Here is a 20,380-nt window from a genome sequence, read left to right as displayed (position 1 = left end):
ACCCTACATGAAGGATCTGAAGTTTGGAAAATACAAGATTCATTTTTCTTCATAAGTTAGTCTCATGATCTCCAATATTCTTAAAGAAAATGAGCTTATATATCCCCTTGAACAGGGCAGAACATCCTCAAGGAGGCTTAATTATTTTATTTCTTAAATGCTAAGTTTAGCATTGGCTGGTGTGGCTCAGTGGATTGAATGCCGGCCTATGAACCAGTGTCCTGGTTTGATTCCCAGTCAGGGCACGTCCCTGGGTTTCAGGCCAGGTCCCCAGCGGGGGGTGCATGACAGGTAACCACAGATTGATATTTCTCTTCCTCTCTTTCTTCCTCCCCGACTTAAAAATAAACAAATAAAATCTTTTAATAGATGCTAAGCTTAGTTGTGCAATTTATTTCATGATGTTTTCTTTGGGGATTGGAGATTTCATTAAAATTTCTTCATTTGTCTTCTGGCACTGAAAAATACTTTTGCAGTTGAGAAATTCATTCACTCCAAATTACCTTCCCTGCCACCTTCTCGTCCAAAGTTGGGTGGGGAGGCGGGGGGAATATGCACACTGTAGGCTTTCTGGGGAAGACCAAACATGTTCACGTTTAAATAAAAAGAAAAATCTCTTCAGCATGTTGCCAAGCACACAGCACTCAGATGATGCTAGTTGAGTTGACTGGAATGCGTAACATATGTGAAACACTAAAGGAATTAGGCATGAATGGACGAGGAAGAGAAACTCAGAGAGACATGAGAGCTGTCCTTAGAAATTGAGAAGAAAACAGGATTGAACTGACTCTGTAAAGCCTCCAAGGAGGGGGACGTTAGGGAGACGGGTGTTGCCTCATTGGAAAAAAAGGTGGCATTTCTAATAGCGCTGTCACAGTAGGGATATCTCGGCAAGAGCTGTCTGTCATTGAAAGTTTTCAAGCCTGGAATGGGTGACAACTTGACAAGGTTGCTGAACAGAAGATTCAAATATTGAAGAATAGTGGGAAATGTAAAGGGGCTTTCAACAGTGAGAATCAATGAAAAAAATTAATCACGAGCGAACAGTTATCTGGGAATGCCTGTACATTTCTTATTTTCAAAGCGTTATGGGGGTAGCAGGAGGATCTATGTGTAAGGTGTGATATCAGCACACTTTTTGACTCAAATAGGAAAATTAAGCACATTGATCATTTCACTTCTCCAGCCCCATCGCCTTTGTGAAAGAATTAGTGGAGATTTCATTTAAGACCTAATATGGATATCACCATAATCTACACTTATTAACATATATTTATTGGGCATATACTATGTGCTAAATAGTGTGGGTAAAATAAATGGAAGCCTTTTCTGGTTGCTCCAAGTAATTACCTGCTCTCTGCTTAATTCTCTATTATAAAATCTGTCTCATTTAAGTCTTTGAATGTAATTATCTTCCACATTAGAATTTCCTAAAGAATGGGGCAATCCTTGTACCACCTGACTTTAGCACATTAAAATATTAGAAACAATAAACTTTCAGGCTCCCAAGAGAGTATGGAGAAAGAAAAATTTCTCATTTTTCTATTAGGCTGTTCTCTCTGAACTGAGTATGAAAGATGGTCTAACTTCCTCCAGTTATTCATGTTATCAGATGCTTGACTTCAAATTCATTGTGATTCTGAGAATATAAGAGGCAAAGAAATAAAAAGTTAAGATGCCCAGAGATCTCAAAGAGGAGAATTCCTAATATTTCAGAAAATTGGGACTCTGGGTTTCTACCTTAGATGAATTCGTTCTGCCAGTGGAACCCCAGGCCTAGCTACAATCACCATTCCTGGGAACTGCATCTGCGGAGTCTCCCACAGATTTCAGCCAATTGTCTTCCCCCTTCCAGTAGGAGTTGCAGTGTCTGCTGTGTTCTCTACAGCAAGACACTTTTTGTGTGGCACTCAGTAAACTATATATAGTGAATAAAGCTGCCTCCTGTCATTTTGACAGAAATAGCAGCTTTCCCAGCTGTGAACTGCGAGGAGGGCCACTGCATGCACGGTGTTCCATAGCTCTCTGATACCCCAGCTGCCACAGAAAATGGGAATAGTGATCCATGTTTTCCAAGACCAGAGCATTCCAGAGCTTTACCTGGATGTTTACAACCTGCTGAAAGTAAGTCACAGTTGTTAAGGTGCAAGACCAGCCACCCTATGAGGTGTAATTCAAGTGCTCTGCATTGGGAAGGAGATTTTGACTAAGTAAAACAGTGGCACGAGTTTATGTTATGATTTAGAGTGTCCTCTATGCCCATCCAATTATGCTCTCCTTCTTTCTCAGCCAGCACTCAGCAAAAACCAGAAAATCACACTCTGTCATTGGATTGTTTTCAAAGTTAGATGGCATATGCTTCCTTTCTAACGAATTTTTCTCTTGAGCTTGTGCTTCTATCAAAATTAAAATGACCACTCTCAGTAGGAAATTATGAAAAGGGCATACCCTATGCTAACATTGTTACCCAGATAATTAGCAGAATAACTGACGTAGAATCTAATACATTAATGTACAAAACTTTCCATAATCCTCAGTGTCACTTTAAAAATAAGTTAGAGTTGTTTTTCTTTTCATAAAAAGGGCTAATAGCCTAGGAATATCCTAGGCCATGGTTCTTAAAGCTGCCCAACTATCAGAATCAACTTCAGATCTGCAAACAACAGGTGCCTGAGTGCAGTTGTAGAATGGTTAAATCAGATCTTTACAAGGGCACTCCAGGTCTTAAGATTTTTTTAAAAACTCCAAGAAAAAGTCTACCCTGAAGCCAGGTTTAAGAGGTACACTTGTAAAGTGAGGAGTCTCTTTCAGGGTCAGACAACACGCTGGATTTTATAATTCTATTTATTGAGGCTACTTTTTAAAAAAGATTTTATTTATTTATCTTTAGAGGGGAAGGGAAGGAGAGGAGAGAAATATCAATGTATGGTTGCCTCTCGTGAGTCCCCTACTGGGAACTGGCCTGCAACCCAGGCATGTGCCCTGACTGGGAATCGAACCGTGATCGTGTGGTTCACAGGCCCGTGCTCAATCCACTGAGCTACACCAGCCAGGGCCAGGCTACTTTTAATAAATGCACAGTAAAAACAAAAATGGACACTTTTAAATTCAGTCTACATTAGACTTCAGTCTGGGTTTTAAGTGGAAGTGTTTAAACCATGTTTAAACCTTTTGTTTAAAAGGATATACAGCAGTCCCTTGAATAACAGCTGGTCCTCGAATAACACTGTTTTGTTATAGCATTGATGAGATGCCTTCCGAACTTAACTCTTGCTTATATCAATCAGCCTATGGTAGAATGGATTTCATTATCCAATGTTTCACTTAAAGCTGCAGAACCTATTGGTGACATTGAGATCTTAATGTAATTTAAGACATGCCAAAGAATGAAATTAAATGTATCTTGTACCATATATGAAAATTAACTCAAAATGGATCAAAGACCTAAATATAAGACTTGAAACTATAACACTCTGAGAGAAAAACAGTAGGCCAAAAGCTCATGACATTGGATTTGGCAAGGATTTCCTGAGTATAACACAGAAAAGACGGGCAACAAAAGTAAAAATAGGCAAATCAAACTGTATCAAAAACAACTGTGCATCAAAGAACACAATCAACAGAATAAAAAGGCAATCTATAAACAGGAGAAAATATTTACAAACCACATGTCTAATATGAGGTTAATGTCCAGGATATATAAAGAGCTCTTAAAAACTATTTAAAAAAAACAAATAAGCAGCTTAAAAAATGGGCAAAGGATATGAACGGACATTTCTTTAAAGATGACACAGAAATGGCCAACAAGCACACAAAAAGATGCTTACCATCCTTAGTCACTAGGGAAATGCAAATCGAAACCAGAATGCAACATCTCTTCCTACGAATTAGAACAGCTACTACTAAAATAGAAAACAAGTAAACAACAAGTGATGGCCAGGATATGGAGGAGTTAAACAAAATCCTGGACAGTGTTGGTGGGAACATAAAATGGCACAGCCACTATGGAAACCAGTATTGCAGATTCTCAGATAGAGTTACAACATGACATAGCCATTCTACTTCTGGGTGTATAGCCAGAAGAATTGAAAGTAGAATCTTGAGGAGATATTTGCACACCCATGTTCATAGCAGCACTGTGCACCACAGCCAAGAGGTAGAAGAGACCCAGGTGTCCATAGATGGATGAATGGATAAGCAAAGTGTCACATACACATCAATGGAACATTATGCAGTTTCAGAAGAAAAAAATTATTTAACATGTTACAACATAGGTAAGCCCTGAGGACATTAAGCTGAGTGAAATAAACCACTGACAAAAAAAACCAAATAAGGCATGGTTCTACTTATATGAGACATTTAAAAAGTACCCAAGTTCATAGAGACAGAAAGTACAACAGTCATTGCCAGGGGCTGGGGAAACTGAAGAATGGGAAGCTGTTATTTAATGGTTTTAGTTTAGATGGTAAATTTTATGGTATGCATTTTTACCATAATTTTAAAAAGACATAATTTAGGAAATTGCTGTAAAGTGAGTTTGGTTAAGTGATGTCTATCACCATACTGCCTTCCATTGCAAAATCAAATATTCCATCTACATGAATAATCTGGACTGTGGTTAAAAATAAATGAAAAATCTGGAAAACATTAAAAAAGAACATAATAAATGGGTTTTGTAACCCTGATAACAAAATACTCAACATACAAATAACAGCAAAATTTCATAGACCATACTTTTATAAGTAGATTCACCTTGAAGTGTTACAGGCTTTAAGTTACGGTTATGTGTTTCATTTTTTTTAATATTTGATTTATTTCTTTTTAGAGAGAGAGGGGAAGGAAGAGAGGAAAAGAGGGAGAGAAACATCAATGTGTGGCTGCCTCTCATCCACACCCTATTAGGGACCTGGCCCACAACCCAGGCATGTGCCCTGACTGGGAATTGAACCAGTGACCCTTCTGTTCACTGGCTGGCACTCAATCTATTGACCTACAGCAGCCAGTGCTGGTTATGTGTTTCAAAGGTCATGACTGAGAATCTGCAGCCATGGATAATCTTGAGAGTTTTACACACAAAATATAATCTCTCTCTCTCTTTTTAAACTGAGAACTGGAGGAGCAGTTTACCATATATTTTACTCTTCTCTGGTAGACACCAGACTACTCTGTTACCATATTTTGCATGGAGATGTCAATAAGAGCATACAAAGCCCATTTGGGAAGCATTCAGCTTAAGTTAGAAGCAAAAGTTTTCTTTAAAGAGTTCTCTGGCATTAAACTGGCAAATGACTGAAGTATCAACACAGCAGATTGTGGCTATACTGAGCAAACAAGTAATTTGGCTGTTTATTTCACAGTGTAGCTGATATTAGATTTACACATTTATGCTGTCTTTTATTTTGAGCTCACCGTCTGATGAAGGCTACAGCATCTATAGTTGGAAATAACCTATGACATGATATAGAGTTCTAATTCTCTTTATTTGAGCAGTTAAGTTCCTCCTTAGAATAAATTTGTAACTTAAACTTCCTTCAATCCAGAACTGAATTTGTATAAGAGTTAAGTTCTGACTTAAACTTCTGTAAACATTATAGATGTTTTTAATATGTGTACATATAAAAATATGTGTAGAGATAGTATAGTGGAGCAATCTATACCTTTTAACCTGGACCTGCAGTGGAGTGAACAATTCAACATTTACATGAATGCTTACTTTATATTCATTTTCTTATTTCACCTCACTACCACCGTATAATGGAGGGGTTTTTATTCCACTTACAGCGAAGGAGGGAAAGGCTTGGAAAGAGTCTATAAGTTACCCCAAACAACCCAGCTCAGAGGTGTAAGGCTCAAATTTGAAGGTGGTTCTATTGACCCCAAAGCCTGTTGCTCTACATGTCTAAGCATTATATTTTCTTCCAGTTTTAAACACTCATCTTCACTAACCCAAATGAGTCATAGGAGTCAAGTCCTGTGAAATATACAAGTCCATTCTGTATATTTTTAGAAGACAAATACAATGTTTAGTGTTCAGAGGTATGTCTGTTACATCCTGGGGAGCCTTGTGATAGTATAGAAAATAAAACACCATATTTATACATCTTTGATCCTGAAGATAAAATTCCAAATTATTTAAGTACCCATTCTTTATTATGATGGAGTATTCCCTTCAACAGCATTATAATCATTGAAAAGCATTTAAAAGTATTTTAAAATGTAATGATAATGTTTAAAATTTAAGCATAATTCTTTCCTTGGCATTTTTAAACTAAGTGGTACTAATTAAAAGACATAAATATTTTTATACTGGTGAGAAACATCCTGTAGGCATGGAACTCTGATGTTTTAAACTGGAAGGCACCTGTATAGTTATATGTCCTTTTCTACATTGTATCCAGGGCATAAATTAACCTGGAAAATATAATTCCATTCTTTTCCTAATCCTCTCAAAAATAAAATACAAAATATGCATTTTATAACATATTCCAGGCCCTTTAAATATGTTTGTGTGGACTAACTTAAGAACCATTGGCAGTTTCTAGTTGTGTAGAAATTATACTCCTGGAAAATCAATCTATAACATCCCAGACTTGTTATATCATTTGTTCATTCAAAAATTAAACTAATAAAGATTTAAAAAAACTGTTTAAAGGATTTCAGACTCCTGATCCAAAAGTGTGATTATTTGAAATAATAGTATCTACTTTCAAAGTCATAAATTCTTAATAATCACACAAAGACATTAAATATTCTTATCCAAAATGGTTCATGCATTAAATGCAATTTCCAACCAAATGTAATTTCAACTCCTTAACAGTTAAGGAGTAGTTACATTTATACAGTCCTAAAATTATTTCCTCCTTTGAAGGCAACTGCGAGGCTGATGGGGGCCCCCAGTGAACATGAGTTTGACACCCCTGGCTTAGATGCTTGGAATTTCAAAAATTTCAGTCAGTCACCATATAAGTATGTCATATCTCTAAATGGAATTGTGATAGGAATACAAAAATGTCTGGGTTAGTAAAGACAGTTTTAACAGTATAAAAGGAGAGGTTAAGCCCATGAGAAAAGCAGCCTTACCTGAAATGTGTTAAGTGTCTCTGGATGTCCAGGTCTAGAATTGGAGTAGGTCTGGAGGATCCCAGTGGTGACCTGTCTTGGCTCAAAAGGTCTTGGAATTCTTTACAAATTTGTCTAAAATAAAGGATTCAAAGTTGGAGTTGAACTCTTGAAATGGGGCTTTAATTTCATCCCACGAGATTTTGTTAAGGTTTGTTTTCCCCTCGACAAGAGGACTAGAGAAAATTTCACAAAGCAAGCTGTGAGGTCCCATCCACATCATGCAGATGAGGGGCACAGGGGCCCGCTTCCCTCCAGCAGAGCCTTCTCATAAACTTTTCCAGTGAGTAACAATCCGGGGGAGCCTGGATAAAGGCAAGGTTAACTTTAAAATGAATGTACATAGGGTAACCTAAGGATAAGGAAAAACCTGTATGAAAGAATCACTATTCAATTAAAAATTATTTTTTCATTAAAATATGATGTTGGATAATATCATATCCATAAAGAGGTTTAAATCCAGGCATCTTTCAGAGCCGTGATTCAAGTAAGCTTTAGAAAATCCTTTTTCCTTAATATTTCATTATAATTCAGACTCTTGTAGACCAAATTTGCATCTTACTATTTGACGTAGATATTACTTATGTGAATGTAGTCCACCAGCCTCACAGAAATTATTGTCATGCTCCATGTAAGGTCATTTTCTTGCTGCTTTTGTTATTTTCAGTGACTATGATTTCTGATCATTGGCTTCAGTGTTAACTGCCACGTTAGCATGTATGCGGTATAACAGTAAAGCCTTTGTCATATGTAGTCCAAACAATATACTTCTAAAGAAGCAACACGTACAGAAACACTTATAAAACAACAAAAGACTAGATGAATATAGTAGCTAAAGAGAGAAGTAAAGGACTCCCCAGGAATTGCTGAAATGAATTTATCTTCTAAAGTGGGGCCACTCTATATACAAGGGATAATATGAAAGTGATTAGGTTTATTGTCTGGATTTGTAATGGGCATTCATAAAAATGTCATGATGTAGCCCTGACTATAATTATCAATAGAGGCAAGGGAAAAGGGTCAATTTATTCCAAGTGGATGTCGGAGCATGGACCCAGCCACTAATTCCTCTCCAAAGCATTTGTGTCATCAACAAACAACTACTGAGAGATGACAAAATGTTTTGGAGCACAAATAAATTATCACTAAGTTAAATTAGTGGAGTCTTGTTTATGATTAGGTACCTAAAATTTATTGACTTCTTCCAAAGATTATTTGTGATTTTGTTCCTTTTTATTTAATTAATTGGGGTAACATTGGTTAAAAAATTATTCAGATTTTGATGTACAATTCCACAACACATCATCTGTACACTGTATTGTGTGTTCACCACTCCGAGTCAAGTCTCCCTCCATTACTATTTATCCCCACCATACTTTCCTCCATCTCTCCCCAACCCCCTCCCCATGGCAATCTCCACACTGTTNCCTCTCCAAAGCATTTGTGTCATCAACAAACAACTACTGAGAGATGACAAAATGTTTTGGAGCACAAGTAAATTATCACTAAGTTAAATTAGTGGAGTCTTGTTTATGATTAGGTACCTAAAATTTATTGACTTCTTCCAAAGATTATTTGTGATTTTGTTCCTTTTTATTTAATTAATTGGGGTAACATTGGTTAAAAAATTATTCAGATTTTGATGTACAATTCCACAGCACATCATCTGTACACTGTATTGTGTGTTCACCACTCCGAGTCAAGTCTCCCTCCATTACTATTTATCCCCACCATACTTTCCTCCACCTCTCCCCAACCCCCTCCCCATGGCAATCTCCACACTGTTGTCAGTGAGTTTTTTCCTTTTTTTTTGCTTAATCTGTCCATATCCCCCTACCCAGCCCGCCAACCTCCAACCCACCCTTAACAGATGTCAGCCTACTCTCTACATGAGTCTGTCTCTATTTTGTTTGTTAGTTCATTTTGTTCACTAGATTCCAAGTGTGAGTGAAATCATATCGTACTTGCCTTTGGAAAGTTTTAAATGAGCAATGAGCCTCCGGTTTATTGCCAGTGTTCAAATATTGCTTCATTTCACAGAATTTGCCTTACTCATTTTGAACACCGGTGAGAGAGAATCACAGGGAGAGGAAAACAAATGAACAGGGATAAGTCCTTGCCTGCTCTAAAGCAAATGGAATCCTCCATATTCCCCTGCTAATGTCTGAGATACAGCGTCTAAATGCATGCTTTTCACATGTGCGAACTTTCATTGAGAATATTTGATCTGAACTCACTTTTTCTGTACTGAGTTAGACTCAGTTGTCTGACTTTCAAGTATATAACCTATTTTTAATAGATAATAAGGAACTCAGCTAAGTGTTTGATGGCATCAAACAAATGATAATATCTGTGGGCATCATTATCTGTTTCACATTGTGTTATTTAATAGTTAGCTATATTATCTTTGCTTTTAGAAAACGACTAACTAAATTTTTAAATACAGATTGATATTATCATATTTCAGACTAGCAAAATGAATTACTCTCTGGAAGGCCATCATTGTGATCCATTAGTACAAAGAAATATTGAAGTTGTTTAAAGATAACACTTTAAATTTTCTATCAAATTAAAATATATTAAAAACTTAAAATGAAGGTTGAAACACTGGTTTAGTTCTTGTGTTATATTAAGGGGATTAGTTGGATATTTGAGTCAACTAATTTATATGTTAGCACATCAACTTTCTTATATATAAATAACACAACAAGTTCCAATTCACTTAAAGTTGATGAAGAAACGAGGAAAAGGCAAACTGTGGAAAAAATTACCTTATGCTAAAAAATTCAACTAAACCACACATAAAGCTGTATCAGGAAAAGTTTCAGAAGTCTCAGTCTTTGATATTTGATTCTGCTGCTTAACTCATTGACTTACAACAGCTTCTAGACTTGAAAACAGATGACAAATTTGTAGATATCCCTTAGGCAATCATCATTACCATTTCATTATGACACAAAGTTATTATTTTTATGCTTGGTTTAATTCTTATTTAAAATTTTATTTATGAAATACAATAAGATATTTTTATTTCTTCAAACAAAATGTCACATTATGAATTATGTAACACAAGATGATCTTCGATGAATCATAAATTCTAATTTTATCCCTTACATCATTGTCCTTAAGGACATCATTTTTAGCCAGTCTGAATTTAAAGTTCTGTATTTCTTCCTTTTAATGACTAATGGGAAGGTAAAACTCAATTAAAACTTGGTAACTATTTTGCTTTACCTTTATGTAGATCAGATGTTAATCATATTTAGTTCTAAATTTAATTAAGGTGTTTACATATGTTTCCATAAATCCAATAATTGTTTTGTCTGGTACATTTTAGATTTCAAAAATTGCCTATCTGGTCTCACAAATAACTATCTAATGACACCAAAGCATTTTGGTTAATCACCAAAGCACTAGCAATAAGGAGGAATTGGGAGGCGGACAATTAATCAAGGGACCTTCATACCATGATATACTTGGCAGAATAACTAAATGCAACTGAATGTGTTATTCATAGAGATAAGAAGGAAATATCTAAGTCAATCTTTTGATACAGATCAGCAATTGGATCTCTCATACAAAGAATTTTAATGTGGTACATATTTTTGACATAATTATCACAGTCTTGTGAATCAAGGTGAGTTGTGAGACTATAATGATTATTTTTTAAGCTATTTAATCTCAACTCTGAGTATTTTAATTGAAAAGAGCCATTGAAAAATTAGAAACCACTCAGAGCACATGTTGGATCCATTGGTGAGTTGCAGAAAAGGCGAGTTATCCCTACACATCCCTCATTTATCTACTTACATTAATGACTACTGGTATTGTGTATGTTTGCTGTGATGACACAGTGTCTGGTTCTTAATTCTTATTTCACCTCATTTCATAAGAAGGTGGGTCGAATACTAACAACCAAAAAGACAAAAAATTATAAATACTCTTTCCTAACCTCCAGATATTTATGGCCTACATACTTTGTGTAAAATGAGATCATTGAAGCTAGTGAACTCAATTTTTGATTGATATGTAATGGCCTGAAAAGGTTCAGCTATGGGCAGAAGAATCAAAGAAAATCATATGTTCTCACAATAGTTTATTAAATCAAAGGTCAAAATATCACCTGATGTAATATACTTGAGTTAGATCCCAGGTAAAAGGAAAATACGACTCCTCAGTTGAGTCTGCTAAAATAGATGTCTCAGCATAACTTTGACAAATATGGAAGTACCTCTCTTACTTCCCTCGAGTTCTTGTAATGTTTATTTCTGTGAAAACAAACTCTCAGCATCAGTTTGAATACCCTGACTCCCAAACACTTAAACAGAGGGACAGAAGCTCCCAAAAAAATGGACTTTCATGGGGAATGTTAATAGCGGCTGCGGTGGTAATGGTCAACAGTTATACAACCATTCCTGGGGGAAGGAGGGCCAGAAGAAGGAATTCTCTGGTTTAGGGGGTGAAAGACTTTGAATATGCACAATGAAACCACGAACAAGTGATTCTGAGGTAGAAAATAGGAACTGTTTTCCCTTGGGTAATTTGTATTTTGGGATAACAGTGTCATTCAGCTATATCACACGGGCAATAATATGGGGAAATCCATATGATCTTGCCAGCTAGAATGATATTACGCTTCAAGAACACCTGGGGGATACTACCTATTTTCTAGCACTGTGTATTTCTCTTGATGTATAACAAGTCTTTGCATTCTCCTGAGATTATATTAAGGATCACCACTAATTAACTACATGTACTTTCGGTTCCTTCTGGAGAAACTGAAGTATGACTGGTATAGACCCCTTTGGGAAAGAGTAGAAGCAAAATAATAGTGGACACCCTGTCCACCTCCAGAAGATAAACAACACATAAAGTCCAGGTTTAGTCTTTCTATAGTAAGTGTTCAGGAGCTTCCAAAGCACGAAGTTTATCCCCAAATCTTAAATCCAAATCTACACCTGTCTTCCAATTTTCTTTCTCTAAATCTTGGTCTTCATTCTTCCTGCTATTCTTTTCCTTTTTATCTCCTTGTTTTGTTTTTTTTCTCCTCTCCTTTAGCCACTTCCTTTTGTTTTCTTTCTCTTTGGGGCAAGATAAGAGGATTTCTGGTATTTCCAAAAGTGCAATACATAAATATATGCCAAACCCATTCAGTCACAGCCATAAGCAGTACAAACCCCAAATGAAGGATTCAAGTGTCTTGAGCAAACTTGTTAGGTAGTAGGCATTCCAGAAAAACCCTTAAATTCATAGGAAGACCTATGTTACATTGGAAGTTGGTGGAAGAAGAAATATGTACTTCTAGTTTTATGTATTTTTAGTCAATTTAAGTTCTAGCCAACATCTTGTAAAATCATTTTCTCATCAGTTTAAAAGAAGCAGTGTTTCTAACTCTATCTACCTTATGCTTTCTCTTTAAAAAATTTCCCAAGTAAGAAACGCACTTGTAAATAATAATTGAACCACCTAGGATTATGAGTTCTAAATTATTAATGGTCTGTATGTAGCAATAACTTACTTTAATAAAGAGAAGAGAGAAAGAGTTAGCTATTACCTGAAAGACTTTTCCCTAAAAATGTGAACCTGACTTGCAGCAATACTTCTGTTCAGCTGTGTTTTCACAGAGTAAATGGTAGTTCTTTTATTAATTATCAAAGAACTTTCAAGTGTGAGGAAATTTAAAGTCACCTTATGCCAGCTTCCCTTTCCCTGCAACATTTTTCTTATTATTTTAATTCACATTTTAATTGGACTTTTCCCCCCCAGTTTCAGAAACTTTCTCACACATTATACCTTTTTCTTTTCAACAATGTCACCATAGGAGATGGGGTGATACATGGATTATTTGCTTTGTTATATGCCAGATGGGGGCCCCGATGGCTCTCCTTGGCCCCAGAGGTCTTCCTGCTGCCTTTCATGCGCCCAATTCTTCAACTTTTTCACATTCCCTAAACACTCCTAGTGTTTTAAGGCCTTATTAAGTCCCAATGACTGGCTTATACCAAATTAGGTAGGAACCAGAGACATATTTGCCTGGAATCAACATCTCCTAGACATGTTTTTCTCCTACATATTCCTGCATGTTCCGGAGAGGTTTTCTGAGAACTTTCTTCAGTGTGAAAGATAACCCCCGCATGAACCCAGAGCTGTTTGCAAATCTTGCTATGGGCACCAGAAGGATGTGGAGGGTCCTTGTTTAATACATCTTGTTGCTGGTATGTCAGAACCTCATCCCCCACCCCCATTGCATAAGGGAACTGGTGCTCTCTGACTCTCCCTCATCAAGGAAAATGGAAACCCTGAAGATAAAGGCACACAGAGACTTCTCCATTTGGCTTACTTGGTTGCTAGGATCATCTTTTTTCTTGCTGTCTGTTCTTTCTGTTCCATATGTTGTCTGGCAAGATGTTCTCCTACAGCTTTGGCGGGAAACTCTGTTTCACAAGTGTAGCCAAAATCTCGAGCCAAGTGTAAAGCCTCCCCTGTTGGCAGACAATAAAAGTCAGTTCCTCGGAAATGACCAAAGTCAATGAGACTAACACCTTATTTTCAGCCTCATTCCTGGCTGTGGTTAGATGAATCATTTTTTGTATTCGTTTAAACAATCCAAGGGAAAAGACCTTGCAGGCAGAATTGGGTGGGAAGAGGAGAATCTGAGAAACGGAAGCCACTTACCAGGAGGAGTATGTGGAAAATCAAGGGGAAAACCCAGAACCACAGTCTAGGAGTGTTGACACCCCTGGAGGCTCTGGCCATTAGACCAGATGGACGTCTGAGATTCTACATGTTAATGCCCTTGGAAAGAGCTCCATGGCTATGTCATTTTGTTGTTGCTCAACCTACAGCCTAGTCTCAGTATATCTGGAATATTCAGATATCTTTTCCATGAAATCTATCAAAATATTGGCAAAGGGTCCAAATAATTTTTCAAAGAGGTAGGAACACTTCAGAAAGTGAGCTAAGTGAATTACACCAATTTCATATCAGCACATTGTTAAACAGAGTATACTGCATAATTATAGTAGTAGCATTATCAGGCTTTATGGTAAGCTTCAGTACCTTTTAGCACTAGGTACAATGCTTCTTAACTACATTATAAAATATATGAGGTTTCATAGGTATGATAACTTTGTCCTTTTACCATCCTAAACCCAAGTAAAATTTTAGGAAATTGGGTAAAAATGGTTTATTGGTTAAGATTTGGTGATGGGTTTTGATTTGGAAAACAACAGTACTTTTAAAGGTCAATCAAGCCAAATCTTACTCAACCATTAAAAAATTTAAAAGACAAGCTTTCACTATATATCTATATCTATATCTATATATCTATATCTATATCTATATATACCTTCCACTTTGTTCAAGGCACAGTGCTAGGTAGAAGCAGTGGGGGATATAAAAGTCACCAAAGATCATCTCTGTTTCCTATTTCTAGGAAGGTGACAATCATACCAATACTGATAGCTGCAATAACAACAAACACAAAAACATCTTAGTAGAACTTTACAATTTATATTGCACTGATAGAAGCATTATCTATAATTGGTATATGTTCATTGACATATGTTGACATTATATGTAATAAAAGCTATTACATTGCAAGTATCAAGTGAGTGTTAGCGATACAATGTTTCACATAAGTTCAAAGGAGGAGAAGGTGTTAATCATGAAGAGGTGATCCTGTAGCCACAAAGTCAATCAAGGTTTGTCATGAGAAAATTTAAAGATCAGGTTTGATGACTAAATCATATGATGTTTGTTTGGCGATCAGTGTAATGGATTTGATCCTGCTTTATAGTCGTAGAATGATAGAGTAGTGGGTGATTTAATGGCAGGAAGAAGTAAAAATGGTTAATATTACTAAAGAGGAGGAAAAGTTTATAGTTGTACAAAATAAATATACAAAATAGGCTAGTTAATATTCAGGTTGGGAAAACCACATTTATAAAAAAAAGGACAAAGAAAATTACCAATAATAAAAAACAGGAAGACAATTTAGGATAATTTAGAGCTGAGGAACTATAATCTTAAAAGTAATTTTATCTTAAATTATTTTTAGATACCTAGCCTTTCTTACCACTAAAAGTCCTAGCAGGGATAAAAGGTAAATAAACTCATAAGAAATATTTTCAAACATTCTAATTATAAAAAAGTTCAAACATATTGCAAAGTTGAAAGAGTTTGACAGTGAATTCCCATTTGTCCCCCCTTCGTGTTAAACTAAATTTGCTTTATCACGTATCTGTTCATCTTTCTTTACCTCTACTTATCCTTGAATCCATGTTATATCTGATGAATTTCAGAGTAAACTATAAACCTCATATATATATACTCCTTGAAGACTTCAGCATTATGTATTTAAATAGGTTTAATGTTTGTTTATAGTTTTTTCCTTAAAAACTGTATCTCAAAGATTTTCCCTGATGTATATTAAGAAGAAGGAACAAGACTAAAAACTCTTTAATGCTGGTTTATTTGTACGATTTACACCTACTGAGTAAATAGGAACTGGTGGGGCCCTGTGCTTGTTTATTTGACAGAAGAGTACATTTATATGCCGATATTAATTAATATCCTGATTTGAAGTTGTAATGTGTATAAATATTAAGCAAGAGTTAGACTCTTGTATTTATGCAAGTGTATTTAATTTTTATTTATGTTACCAATAGAAACTAATCTTGTCATTTTTTAAAATCCATTCACTGTGTCTTTAACAACTTATTTTTTTCATTCCTGAAATGTGAGAAGCCCTGTTCTAGCCCTTGGCAGAGTGTAGTTTAATATATAACGATTACAGGGAGGTAGACATACTGGACCAGATAAAGTTTGGTGAACTACCCCATCATAATGCTCCTACCCCCTTATTGTATTTCAATGCAGCTGCAGGTCTTCAGTTAAGATCTTTATATTCACGTAGTAGAAAACATCCTTGTTTTTCCTCCACATTAAATAGAAAGGTGACATAACGAAAAGGAAAGGGTGTCTGCAATTCCTAGTCTGGGCGGTGCCAGTTATTGAAGGGTCACAGTTGTGAACACAGCAGCAATGCACACGCAAGTTTTTAAGCAACAGTTTATCACTCTAGCCAACTGGGGGCATGTACGCATATTTGGCCAAAAAAATGGCACCAACATTTTTTAGAAGGATATTGTATTGTCATAGAGTATGGTCTCTTGCTTGGAAAATGACAACAGGAGGTAATTTTTAAAAACTTCAAATTTCAGGTAAAATATCTCTCAGGTAGTGGCCATAACATCTGATCAAAGGAGAAGCTCATGGGGCCTTGACTCCCAGATATTTTCAGGTAGTGGCCATAACATCTGATCAAAGGAGAAGCTCATGGGGCCTTGACTCCCAGATATTTTGCAACCAGCACAATAACGCCACTCACAGTGTCATCTCTGTACAGCAGGTCATTGTGTATATTGATGTATCTGCATTTTACAATATTCACGCAGAAGTGGATGTTTAAATGACATTTTAACTGAGACCATTATTGACAGGGCCCAGCAGAAGTAAGTCTTGCTTGAGGGCAATTGGTAAGGTAATAACATGGGTGTAATAATTTACAGTTTTAATTTGAACATTTCACCTAAAATGTCATATCGTGTGCTTGAGTGTGATATTGTTATGTTATAGAACCACATGCTTATACTTTTGCAATTAAATGATTTTGTAATAAAACGAAGATGTTGTTTGTGCTGGACCCTATATATTTCCCTTATCGTTCATGTGATAGTGGAAAGTGAAACTGTGCAAACCGGAGGACAGCAGCGAGCCTCTTAACTTTGGTGCTAAAACCTGATTCTTGTGGATCTGGCCCATTTCATGCAAAGCTCTAACCGTGTGGTCGTTTTAAAAACAGTTTGAATGGAACAGCTGCTATTTACATTTACACTGACAGTCAGATCCTTCCTTCCTTAGTTCTGTTTACTGCTTTCTCCCGCATGCAATGTAACATTGTTACTGGATGTATAGCAATGCTGCATCGAAAGGAGTGACAAGTGAAGACACTATGATAGGTAGTTAAAATGTGTACATCATGCCACAAAAGCTTTGTCTGTGAGGACCCAAGAATGAATGGAGAAATGGACCCATGTGTTAGAATACACATGCTATTCAGTAAGGATGACAAATCGACAGTTAAGTCCTGTACAGCAGTTATCTGAGAGTCAACAAGTTTAAAAAATTGAAATGTCAGTATCAGAAAAGCATCTGCATACATTGGAAGGTGATTGGACTGATTTGTGAAAACAGAGATCTGGGAGTGACTCTGTCTCTCTGGTGGGTAAACAACAAGCAGGTGCAGCCACCTGTGGCGGAAAGTGTGGTCCATGCAGGGCCCTGAGCATTTTCCCTTCTACTCCCGTACTGCACGTACAGCTGGGTGCTCCTCCCACCCTGTATTTCTGGGTGAGACGAGGTGGGATGCCCTGATTCTTCTTCTTTGTTTCCTGTTTCAGAGCAGATTTAAGCGATTCCTTTATTTCGGTGCATTGTGCCACTTGACAAACCAGTCCCCCAGCTCCTCTTTTCCCCCACAACTGAACATACTAACTTTGGCAAGTACACCATTGTGTTTCATGTCATTTCAAGAATGTATTAGAAGTAGGACAGTGGATTGAGCACAGGCCTGTGAACCAGACAATCACAGTTTGATCCCCAGTCAGGGCACATTCCTGGGTTGCAGGCCAGGTCCTGGCAGGGGCCAGTTCCCAGCAGGAGATGCACAAGAAGCAACCATACATTGATGTTTCTCTTCCTCTCTCCTTCCCTTCCCCTCTAAAGATAAATGAATAAAATATTTTTTAAAAAAAGAAGTAGGATACACAGATGTTTGTTGGGCTAGTGGTACTGCTTGGACAGGAGTGTTCCGAGTGCAAGGCTTTAGGCTCTATGTGCCAAGTGAGTTACCCTCCTACATCTAAAAAAGTGGAAACCCCTGAGGGCTATTTATTTTTTCAATAGTAACAGCAGCACTTGATGACTGATATGTATTAACTCACTCAAAAAGCCAGCACAAGTGAAATGATAGAATATGGAAGAACATAAAAAGACAATTTGCTCCTCAGTGTCAGGGCATTCATATTTCCCACTCAAAATAATTTAGAGCCCTGGCTGAGTTGCTCAGTTGGTTGGAGTGCTGTCCTATACACCAAGAGGTTTTGAGTTTGATCCCAGTCAGGACACATATGGGAGGCAACCAATAGATGTTTCTCTCTCTGTCTCCCTTTCTCTCTCTCTCTCTCCCCCTCCCTCCCTCCCTCCCTTCCTCCCTCCCTCCCTCCCTCCCTCTGTCTCTAAAATCAATAAGCATATCCTCAGATGAAGATTTTAAAAAAGCAATTTAGGTTTCACTTAGTATTGCTCTACCCGATATTATTAAATAAAAGCATCCATGTGTTAAATTCCAGTCACATGTCTATGATTTCAGCATTAATTACATGTACAGTGCAAGAGCACATTTAAGTCTATCTTTGGGATTATTCCAAAAAGTACCTATTAGAAAGCAAATTTAGAATATTTTCAAACCTAGATATTACATTAAATGGATTATCTTATTACATGCAGCTACAATAATTCCTAGAGCTGCATGGCAAAGATAATATATCTGTTACAGGTTTCCCAAACTACTCTGAAGGAAATGTACTCTACAACACTATATATCATACAATCTGTGGTAGAGAAAGGTGCCTTATTTTGTGGTAGTTTCCCTTGCTTAATGGTGATTTTGTTTAAACACCAACACTGGCTTTTCAAAGTGATAGTTTTGCTTTCCATCCTATGTTCTGCCCTTCGCACAGCACCTAAGTCGTAATAGGTACTCAGTAAACATTTGTTAAATAAACAACCTTCAATAACATAATAACATAATAGGTACTCAGTAAACATTTGTTAAATAAACAACCTTCAATAACAGTCTTGTGAGACGCACTCCCCAAAGCACACAGTGAAAGTCTGGAGCACAAGAGAATGGTTATAAAGGTCAAAATACATAGCAAACCCAGAGAAATAGAGTATATTGTTCTATCAGTGGAGCCACGTAACACACAGTAGTTGAAGGCAGTGTTTCTCAACCTTTGCTACTTCCATACCTAAGAGTCTAGTTTTAGAAATGTCTGCGTCCCCTCCCACATCAATTGATCTCTGGAGTCAGGGCATCTGCATTGTCTGAGAGCCCTGCAGTAATCGCAAGCCAGTGTTAGACCCATTGCTCTCAGGTGGAGGGAATGCATTAGGTACCAACTATGCATGCTCCCCAAACACAATGATTCTGTGGCTTATGCAAAGGGATGGCAGTCACTATAGAGTTAATATTAAACTTCAAAGGCCTCTATCTGGGCTCTTGCATAAGTTTGGCCTTATGTGACTGATACAGTATAAACTCTGGAAACAAAACAGGAAATATGGTGGCAGAAGGGGAGACAGTTTTGTCAGGGAAACAAAGCCATTAGTCTGTTGAAAAAGTATATTTCTATAAGGAGTTCCCATGTAAGAGGAAGCTTGCTTTTCATACTAGTAGGGGAGAGCTGGAGTACTAATTCAGGGTTGAGACAACTGGGTGGACATTGGGAAAAAATAAAATAAAATCGAATCTATAACATACATCCAACAACATAACAAAGTCCAGATGAATCAAAGATTTAAACAAAAATAGAACATCAAAGTAATTAGAAGATAGCATGGGATAAATCTGTTATAAACTTGGAATAAAAATGTCTTTTAAAGTATTATAATAAATACTAAAAGCCATGAAGTAAAATACATGAGAAATGTGATTATATTAATATCGAAAAGTTCTACAGGAGCTAGACCTGAACAAATAAGCAAACAAACAAAAAACTCTGAACAGCAAAGAGGCAAACCAAAGTCAAGAGCAGAGAAAATTTTCAACTCATATCAGAGACATACAGCCAACTTTTCTGATATATAATGAGTACTCATAAATCAATAAGAAAATATACAAAATTACTCCATAAGGACAAAGTAAATGAACATACAGAAAAGCTCATAAAATTTTCCTGAGAATTAATCCAACCTCCTTCACAATGTAGGTAGCTTTTTTTCCCAATCAATTAACAAAGATCAAAATGTTGATAGTTCCCCATCTACATGGGGAAGTACTATCATATCGGTGCCTTTTACCCCCCACTGCTGATGGGGTTACAAATTTATAACCACTATGGAGAATAATCTTCCCATAATCTTCCGAAATTACAAATGTAAATATCTTTACACCCTGCAACATAACTCTAAGAAT

General features: G+C 36.7%; 1 protein-coding gene across 1 annotated transcript in view; it reads right to left on the bottom strand.

Moving 5' to 3' along the window:
• The window catches only part of TFAP2D (transcription factor AP-2 delta), a 56,045-nt gene that overhangs the window by 11,466 nt on the left and 24,199 nt on the right, over positions 1 to 20,380 (bottom strand). Inside the window, exons 5-6 of the mRNA XM_037056163.1 lie at positions 13,460 to 13,601; positions 7,081 to 7,194 (exon numbers count right to left, since the gene is read on the bottom strand). Of these exons, the coding sequence (XP_036912058.1) occupies positions 7,081 to 7,194; positions 13,460 to 13,601 (256 nt within the window). The remainder of the gene's footprint in view (positions 1 to 7,080; positions 7,195 to 13,459; positions 13,602 to 20,380) is intronic.

Source organism: Sturnira hondurensis, unplaced genomic scaffold (genome assembly GCF_014824575.4).
Source record: "Sturnira hondurensis isolate 20B ecotype Veracruz unplaced genomic scaffold, ASM1482457v3 Scaffold0000880, whole genome shotgun sequence".
NCBI classification, from domain to species: Eukaryota; Metazoa; Chordata; class Mammalia; order Chiroptera; family Phyllostomidae; genus Sturnira; species Sturnira hondurensis.
The sequence above is the reverse complement of the archived record's forward strand: the minus strand, read 5'-3'. Positions and strand labels throughout refer to the sequence as shown.